Source organism: Penaeus chinensis, chromosome 30 (assembly GCF_019202785.1).
Source record: "Penaeus chinensis breed Huanghai No. 1 chromosome 30, ASM1920278v2, whole genome shotgun sequence".
In the NCBI taxonomy this organism is placed as follows: Eukaryota; Metazoa; Arthropoda; class Malacostraca; order Decapoda; family Penaeidae; genus Penaeus; species Penaeus chinensis.
Window position 1 is genome coordinate 7,383,069 of NC_061848.1, and position 10,000 is coordinate 7,393,068.

General features: G+C 43.9%; 1 protein-coding gene across 1 annotated transcript in view; it reads right to left on the reverse strand.

Moving 5' to 3' along the window:
• Window positions 1-3,445: 3,445 nt before the first annotated feature.
• The window catches only part of LOC125041124 (uncharacterized protein DDB_G0271670-like), an 8,520-nt gene continuing 1,965 nt past the window's right edge, over window positions 3,446-10,000 (reverse strand). Inside the window, exons 4-5 of the mRNA XM_047635892.1 lie at window positions 5,904-9,833; window positions 3,446-4,726 (exon numbers count right to left, since the gene is read on the reverse strand). Of these exons, the coding sequence (XP_047491848.1) occupies window positions 8,811-9,833 (1,023 nt within the window). The 3' untranslated portion in view covers window positions 3,446-4,726; window positions 5,904-8,810. The remainder of the gene's footprint in view (window positions 4,727-5,903; window positions 9,834-10,000) is intronic.

The following is a 10,000-nucleotide window of genomic DNA, read 5'->3' on the forward strand; positions in this document are numbered from 1 at the left end:
CTATTACTATTATTATCATTATTATTATTACAATTATTATTATTATTATCATTACTATTATTATCATTATTATTATTATTATTATTATTATTATCATTATCATTATCAATATTATCATTATCATTATTATTATTATCATTATTATCATTATTATTATCATCATTATTATTCCTAATATCATTATTATCATCATTAATGCAGTCTGTTGGTTATGCGTTGCCTTGTGATCAGCCATTTCACCCTTAAACATTTGTTGTATTAATGAGCTGGTGAAATTATCTTTAAGGATTTTGTAAAATGTTTCTTTTAGGATTTTGTAAAACGTTCCCTTAAGGATTTTGTAAAACGTTTCTTTAAGGATTTTGTAAAACGTTTCCTTAAAGATTTGGTAAAACGTTTCTTTAGGGATTTGCTAGAAACGTTTCTTTAAGGATTTGGTAAAACGTTTCTTCAGGGATTTGCTCAAAACGTTTCTTTAATGATTTGGTAAACGTTTCCTTAATTATTTCGTAAACGTTTCTTTAACAATCTGGTAAACGTATCTGTAATGATTTGATAAACGTTTCTGTAATGACCTGGTGATGCTCTTTACTTAACCCTCAATTCCAGAATGACTACCGCTGTCTCATACGAACATAAGGATGTTTAAAACTCAAACCTAGTAGAGAAAAACAACACAAGTGATGGACAAATGTACACATGTCTTTGTTAAAACTACGGATAACGAATAAACGGAAAAAAAGTTAATTGAGGTGAGTGTATGTAAACAAAAGTAATCACGAGGACAATAACTTCTAAAAGTGTATAATTATACCATAATTGCACAAAGTATAACGTACATGGCTGATATACTATAAACACGCAGATTAACATACAAGACTGATAAATTTTGTAAAAAGATGTTGTTATACCATAAATGTGTGTTTTGTAACATAAATAAACCGTATTTTTCTTTCAGAATCGTATAATCAAAGGTAGACCGGATATATTTAAGAAAAATGTGTGACTTAGTGGGTACAGTAAAGATATGCTATTATACCTAAAAAAATATAACAAACTTATACCATATATATCCTTTAGAATGATACGATTAAAAAAGGGTAAAAAATCGGTTATATTTAGAAGAAAATCATTGGCATAGTGGTATTGTTAGCAGTAAAGGTATTATTAAAGTTATTACATCTTTAAGGTAATTTATAATACAACTATAACATAGAAATGCCGTACCTACCCTTCTATATCCTATGTTTAAGGTTATATCTAAGGGTAGACATGAGGCATACGCTGAGATTAATCGTTCCATTAAAAAAGTTTAAAAATCGGTTATATATAGAAGAACATCATTGGCACAGTGGTATTATTAGCAGGAAAGGTATTATCAAAGTTATTACATCTTTAAGGTAACTTAGGTTATAGAGATGAGGCCTAGGCTGAGAATAAGGCAACGAGGAAGTGGGTTGATAAGCATAAAGTGACGAGATTTTATTTATAAGCTTGGAGTGACGAGAGCTTATTTATTCATTCAATTTTTTTTTTTTTTTTTTTAATCTTTGTTCTGTTATATTTTCATGATAAGTTCAAAATGGTGAAGATGATATTGTATCTATTCGTTCATTTCATTTTTGGTCCATTCTGTTTTTATTTTATTTTTCTTTATTTATTATCTACTATTAAGGCGATTCTTTCGTTTATTTTCTATTTTATCCATTTTTTGTCTTTATTTTTGAACGTTATGGACTGAGAACAAATGAAACATTTTCACAATAAGCTTAAAATGGCGAAGAGAATATTTAAATCATTCATTCATTTATCTTAAACTTTATTAAAAAAGATATATATATATTATTTTTTTCTTTATTTTTTTTAACGTTGTAGAATTAAATATCGACCATTTTGACGAATGGGGTATCAAAGGTGTTTTTTTTTTTATGTGATACCACTATGGATAATGCATGACAGAGGTGTGTCATAAGTGTAGCCAAGGTGTGGCCACAGGGTATTAAAAGCGGCGGGCTATCGAAGCGGGGCACCAGAGCGACAAAGCTGGGGCACTGCCAGACGCTCTCACGTGCCAAGTCTGCTGCGGCGGCGGAGGTGGCACTGTGCAGCGGCAATGGTGCAGCGTGGCACTCCGTTCCCCTCTGATTGCAAAGGAGGGGGATATGATTTTTTTTTTTTTTCATTTGTCTTACCTTTCTGTCTATATATTTCCTTCTCTTGTTCTTATCCTTCCATTCTCTTGGTCTACTCCCCCTCTTCATCTTTTTTTGTATCCTTTTTATCCTCTCTTTCTATCATTCCTTCGTCTCGTCCCATCTTCCCTTCTCTTCTTTTTATTCTCCCTTTCCCTTCCTTTTCTCCCGTCCCTTCCTACTACCTTCCTTTCCTCCCTCGTACCTTATCTTTACCTTTCCTTTTACTCCTTTCCCTTCTTTTTTATCCTCCCTTCTCTTTCCTCCTCCTACCCACCCGGAACTTGTGCCAAAGATACCAAGTGGCAATACCAAAAGGTACGCAGGTTTCAAGTACGTGCGTGCATACCCTCCGACGTCTTGCAGCGTACTAGTCTCCCCGTCTTGTGTCTGTACAGGTGTTTTTTTTTTGTAGGTGGACAACGTGCCTACATATTATTTTAGCCCCCCCTCCCCTTGATTTTACTTTGTATAGGTGTTTTGGGTTGGTGGATAACGCGCCTGTATATTATTTTAGTCTCCCTCGATTTTACTCACTGTACAGGTATTTTGTGTAGGTGAATAACGTACCTACATATTATTTTAGTCCCCCTCGGTTTTACTCATTGTACAGGTGTTTTGTGTAGGTGGATAACGTACCTATACATTTTTTTTGTCCCCCCCCTCGATTTTACTCACTGTAAAGGTGTCTTGTGTAGATGGATAACGCGCCTAGATATTATTTTAATCCTCCCCGCGCCCCCCTTCGCGTTTACTCATGCTCAGGAGGAGAAATGTTAGATCACATGGGTTTAAGTTTATGGTGGGTGTATGCGACAGAGGAGCGGGCCAAGTACCAGGGTCATTTGCGCTTGTTGTTTGGAGAATTTCGGACTATTCTTGGGAGTTTCTTTGTTGTTGAGGATGCCTATGTTTTTTTTTTTTTTTTTTTTTTTTTGGGGGGGGGGATGAGGGTGTGTGAGGGGGGTGGGGGTTAGGGTCCTGCACTTTCTTCTTCTCTTTTTATTTCATTCTTTTGCTCTCTTCTTCCTTCTTCTCGTCTCTGTTTTTCATTTTCTCTCTTTTTTTCCCTCTCTCTCTCTCTCCTTCTTCCTTCCTCTCTCTCTCTCTCTCTCTCTCTCTCTCTCTCTCTCTCTCTCTCTCTCTCTCTCTCTCTCTCTCTCTCTCTCTCTCTCTCGTTCTTTCTCTCTCCCTCTTCCTTCTTTATCACTCTCTCTCATCTCCTCACGTCAAAAGGAAAATAAAACAGCGAACCATTTACGAATATTGCGAAATTTAATAATCTGCTTTTCTTTGACGTAGCAGTTTATAAAAATATTTTTTTTAGCACATTAGCAGTGTTGAGAGTATGCTTGAGAGAAGAAAATATGTCTTTTTTCAAATATACATGATTATCCAGAATAAAAAAAAAGGAAATCTGCCAATATAATAGGTTCATATTGTATTTTGCACGCTTTGAGCAGCATCGAATATGATATACGTAATATATATATGATGTATATAATACAAGATGTATACAGTTCGTCTGATTATGGTTATGCCCGCTTATAAACGCAGGCAGAAGACTCCAAGGAAAGTCTTCGGGTCTAGTTGACTGTCTTCGTCACCCGAGACCAGCGCCCTCTTCCCTCCCCCCTCCCCCTGCTCTCCCTCCCTGCCCTCCCCCTGGCACGTGGAATGTTGCCTGCGTGCACGCTCGCACGCACTCGCTCGCCCGCTCGCCAGTCGCCAAGGCCAGGGGGCGCGGCGACAACGGTGGCGGCGAGGGGCGGTGGGGGCAGCGAGATGCCGCGGGCACGGAAGGCGGGGACCAGGCCTACTGGCGCGCAGGCGAAGGTCCGCACGTTCTCGGTGGCCCGGGGGGGTGGGAGGGGGGTGGGGAGAGCTTTGAGGGGGGGTTATAGGGGGGGTGGGTTGAAAACAAAATGAGGGGATTTATGAATGGAAATGAAACGAAAAAATAGGGCATGAGGATATTGTGAGGAAAATAAAAAAAAAGGAAAACAAAAATATTTAAAAAAAGGGCGCGTGGTCTCTATATCGGGGCGTCGTTTGATGAAAAGTTGGGAAAGGGAAAGGAAAGGATTGAAAGAAAAATTTCGAAGGGAAGAGACTTTTCCTCTATTTTTTTTAAAGGAAAATCTCTTTCGTCGTTGGGACAAAAAATGAAAATAAAAAAGCGTTCGTTTTTTTTTTCGCTTCAAGTCGTCGAAAGTATAAAAGCTTGTGTGTGATCGAGTGTGGCGGTAGTGTGGTGGGCAGCGTGAGTATAGTCAGAAAAAAATGGTGAAAATTGCATCTTTCTTTTCCAATAGATATCTCGATAGATGGGCCAACTTTGTTTTGTTCCATCTTCCATCGATGACGCTTCATAGTTCTCACACTTGACTTCTATCATCATCCATCACCATCATCAGCATCACCATTAATCACCATCATCTTCATCATCATCATCTGAGTTTGCCAGAGTAAGAGTTGGGATTTGAGTGACCGTTCCTTCTCCAGCTCTGCCCCACCCACCGCGGCCGTCCGTTCTGAGGGACGGAGGGAAAAAGAATTACTTAAAAAAAGGTATGAAGAGATAGAGAGAGAGAGGGAGACAAAAAATATTTTAAGAAAGGTAGAGAGAGATAGAGAGAGATAGAGAAAAGGAATTATAAAAAAAGTGAATAATAAAAAAAACAAGAAAGAGAGAGAGAGAGAGAGAGAGAGAGAGAGAGAGAGAGAGAGAGAGAGAGAGAGAGAGAGAGAGAGAGAGAGAGAGAGAGAGAGAAAGAGAGAGAGAGAGAGAGAGAGAGAGAGAGAGAGAGAGAGAGAAAGAGAGAGAGAGAGAGAGAGAGAGAGAGAATGAATCATTTAAACAAAAGTATACAAAAAAATATATAAGTAATTTAAGTGGGAAAAAGTATTGATTAAAAAGATAATCATTTGTTTAGTCTTTTTAACACGAAAAAGAAGAAACAAAAAAGAGACAAGAAGAGAGACTGATGAAAAGGGGAAAGGGAGGAGAGGGAGAGAATAAGAATAAGAAAAGGGCGAGGAGGAAATATGTTTGGAGATGGTAAACTGCTCGAAAAATCATAGACAATTCGACTGTATTTATAGTTGAAGGTGTGCTCATAAGGGTGATAGCTGTAGTTCTGAAAGTAATAGTAGTAGTAGCAGTAGTAGTAACAAGAACAGCATAGAGACAAAACAATAATTATAGAAATATAGAATAATAATGATGATATCCATATCTCTCTCTCTCTCTCTCTCTCTCTCTCTCTCTCTCTCTCTCTCTCTCTCTCTCTCTCTCTCTCTCTCTCTCTCTCTATATATATATATATATATATATATATATATATATATATATACATATATATACATACATATATATATATATATATATATATATATATATATATATACATATACATATATATTTATATACATATACATACACATTCATACACACACACACACACACACACACACACACACACACACACACACACACACACACACACACACACACACACACACACACACACACACACACACACACACACACACACACACACACACACACACACACACACACACACACACACGCATATTTTCTTTCTTTCTTTTCTTATTAATTCACTTATTCTTGATTTCCCTTATTTGAGCATATGGACAGGGAACAATAGGAAGGCCAGTTTTGGAAGCATCAGGTGTTTCACTTACCTACGTAATTCCAGTAAGAAGTCGGTCGTGAAGAACTATCTTCACATTGTCGTTGTAGGTGATGTAGAAAATCCGATATGTATAGAAAAAAAAAATAAAACTCTCTCTCCCGGGCACTCTGGGCACGTGAGAGGGAGCAAGGACGGCTTCTGTTAGCATTAACTTGGTAACATTTTTCCTATCTCGTTTCGAGTGTGCAGGCGCATGGCAACAGTGTGGGCCGGGACGAACACTCTTCGCCACCAGCCAAGGAGGTCGCTGTCACGGGATTTAAGGTTTTCTCGTCTTCGTTATTTTTGTTTTCCTTTTATTCGTGTGTCCATCTTTTCCTTATTCCTTGGGTTAATTTTGTGTTTCCATCTTTCACTTTTGTTTTTTCTTTCCGGGGACTTGTTTCCTCTTGTGTGTCCATCCCGACGACTGAGAGTCTCCCCCCTTCCTTCTTTCTCCTCCTCATCTTCTTCTTCTTTTCCTCCGCTTCTGTCCTGTAAGGTAGATGGAGAAGAAGGGGAAAACAAGAAAAGGGGGGTGGGAAGATCAAAGGGAAAAGAGGCAGGATGAAGGAACAGGTGGGAGGAAGGAGCAAGCGCGCAACAAATATCCGACTCCGACGCGACGGCTAATGACAGCCTCGCGCCCTGCCTTCAGATTTCGGGAGGTCGACGAGACTTTGTCTACCTCTGGAGGGATGCTGTTAGGATTCCGTGCTCTGGGCGCATTTGGTCGTCTGATTTCGAAAATCGAGAAGTGAATTTCCTTTGTTGTTTTCCTTTCGTGTCTGGGAGACTCTGGAGTCATATCAACTGGACGCGAAAACGACTGTTGACGAGGACAAAGGATGCTTAGGGACTTCAGAGAGGGCGTGTAAAGTTCCCCTAGACAGCCTGCTGTCAGGGACTCTCGTAGGAGCGCTGAGGTTAGGGGAAGGAGGTGTACTGGCAGGGGGGTGATACCGGCGCCCCTGACCTGCCTATCGAGTGAAAACGTGGGCTGTGCCTGCACGCACGCACGCCCGGGATGAACTGCAACGACACTTGCTTTTACACGCAGGCGGGGATACATGGGACACATGGAGCGCGGGGAGGGGGAGGGGGATGGGTAGTATACAAACACCTTCACAAACACGAAGGGAAAGATACATAGACACGACGACAACAGACAAACAGACGTGGGGTCAGCGGCGGTTTAGTGAGTCGCCTGGCTCGCGCCGGCGCACACGGGAGTCCCTCGGCGAGGAGGGCGTGTGAGGCCGCGCGATCGCCTACGGGGGGAGAGGGACCTGGAGACTCGAGCCTGCTCTGACGGGGAGTTCGGGGAACACGGGGCAGCTGCAGCCACTCGGCCAGCGCACCTAGTGGGTGTCGGGGGGCAGGGCCCACCAGCTGCGGGAGCGCTGCGGTCTGGGGAAACGGGCGCGTCCAGTGACTGGCCTATCTTGCTTCATGAATTCTTCCTTTGCGCATTCCTACTTCATAAATTCCTACTTCGCGCACTCCTGCTTCATGGATTCTTACTTAGCGTATTCCTATTTCGTGAATTCTTACTTCATGCAATTTAGCTCCACGCACTCCTGATTCATGAATTCCTTCTTCGCGTATTCCTACTTCGTGAATTCCTACTTCATGCAATTTAACTTCGCGTACTCCTGCTTCATGAATTCTTACTTAGCGCTTTCCTATTTCGTGAATTCTCATTTCGCGCAATCCTACTTCACGAATTCTGGTTTGTCCACCTTGGCGGCATCTCTTGTGTCCTGCCTACAGTGTGCTCAAGGTCTGCGTCTCAGGGTTAGGAAACCCAGGAAATCTTTCGTGTGTTGAGGGCATCCGAAGACGCCCCTCGTCTCTACAGGAACCCTAGGAATCCTGACGTGTGTAGGCGGGGCAGAAGGTGGAGGGGAGAGGCGCCCCCCCAGCCCTGCCCTCGCCATCGTTTCGAACAGGGAGAGAGGAATGTTTCTGGAGTTTTGTACCTAAATCGTTCATCCACATCTCATAATAAAAAAATCGTCGCGATCATTTTTTCTCCTTTACGAAAATAAAAGCTAATAAAAATATATATGTATGGATCAAGTATTACAAACACCTTTCAGAGTTTCAAAGAGAAAAAAAAAGATAGACGGGGAAAAAAAAGAGGGAAAATAGAGGAAGTATTCTACACTTCCGTTATGCAATCTAAAAACTTCAAGGAGCCCTTCTAATGAGCAAGTCCTGGAGTTTTTCCCTTTTCTCGCGGAAACGCAAAAAAGAACACGCACACTACATGTTATATATATATTCATTAAAAAAACACCCGGCACTCAATATATAACACGGGGATCTGAGAAGGACAAGGAAATACAGTGAGGTGAACGCATGTCATGTTGGATACGGCGGGGCAAATCCTGCCTAGTTTTGGGGTCGTGAAAACGCTTTTTTCATTTCACTGGAAGAAGAAGAAGAAAAAAAATCTCTTATACCAAGAAGAAAAGAAACACGAGGTCCTGTATGTGAGATATAACAAACATGCAACGAAAATAGAGTAGACCATCAGCAAAAAATTGCAATGCAAGCTCAACTTAGTGTTGTGGGGCCGACGGCCGGGCAGCCGCGGCGAAAGCAACCTTATCTTTAGCAGATTCTTATCAAAAAGAGAAAGAGAGGGAAAAATATATTGAAAGTAGCGGTCCTAGGCCATAACAGCTCTTTCTCTATCTTGACGAGAGGTCCGACAGACCATGTTGAAAGACCGCCGAATAAAGAGCCCCCCTTAAAAAAAGGGGGGTTTAAATATTAAGACCCGCGCATACGCTCGTAAATATATATCTTCTATTATTTTTTCCTTAAAAATAGCTAGGCCTATCTAAAAAAAAAAAAAAAATACAGCTGGCTATCGGGAGGTGTTTTCCTACCAGCCTCCCAGCGCGGGTCACATGCTGCTGTACGTACACGGAGGGAAAAACTGGTTGGTGTGCATGTCGGTCACGTAGGCCTGGTCCTCTCGCCCGCAGCCGTTGTTATTATTATTGTTGTTGTTGGCGTTGCCGTTATTGTTATTCTGGGGGGTGGGCTGGCCGTAGGCGTCGCCACATGCCAGGTTTCCGGGCTGCGGGTGGGCGTGGGTGGCCAGCGGGGACGGGACGGGCGGGTGGCGGCCGCCGTAGGGACTGTAGCGCACGAGCCCCGAGCCGCCGCGGGACTTCGGGCTCGTGTACATGGGCTTGAGGGGCGGGAGGGCGTTGGGGGGCGTGAACTCGTGCGGGCGCGTGACGGGGCCCAGGCACTGGTAGCCGTAGCCTGCCGCCTTGCCCGTGCACGAGGAAGGGGACGGCGACGCGGTCGGGGACGGCGGGCAGGGGAAGTGCTTGCCTTCAGACGTTGGCGCTGACGAAGCGTGAGGCAAGGAAGGGCGCGCGTGTGGAAACTGGTACGGCTGGTGGCGCTGCGCCTGGCCAACCGACGCGCTGTATTTGGGCGCTAGGAACTGCGCGGAAGACGAGGGAGAGGAGGAGGAGGAAGGGGAGGACGTGGGTGTGGAGGGGGACGAGGAGGAGGGGCACCCAGGCATCCCAGGGGGCGAGGAGCAGGGAACGGAGGGCGTCTTGTAGAGGGAGGAGGGCGGACTGCACAGGGGCGGGGACGTGGGACTCTCCGACGAACACGAAGAGGAGGAGGAGGTAGAAGAGGAAGACGAAGAGGAGGTCGAGGAGCAGGGGGAGATGAGGCCCGCGTCGGGGGACTCCGCCGGCGTGACGATGACGAGAGGAGGCTTCGGAGGCTGGTGTGCGCGCGCGGCCGAGGCGGCGGCGCCCTTGGGACACCGGGGCGGGTGCCGGCACGACGCCCGGTGGTTGGGGTCCCGAAGGATCTTCTCCAGCTTCATCTTCTCGGACGTGAGGCGCTGGATCTCCGTCTTGAGGCGCACGTTCATGTCTTCCACCGACTCCGATTCCTGAGGAGAGCGAGGGATTAGTCGACGCCGTGTGCGTGCGTGCGTGTGTGTGTGTGTGTGTGTGTGTGTGTGTGTATGTGTGTGTGTGTGTGTGTGTGTGTGTGTGTGTGTGTGTGTGTGTGTGTGTGTGTGTGTGTGTGTGTGTGTGTGTGTGTGTGTGTGTGTGT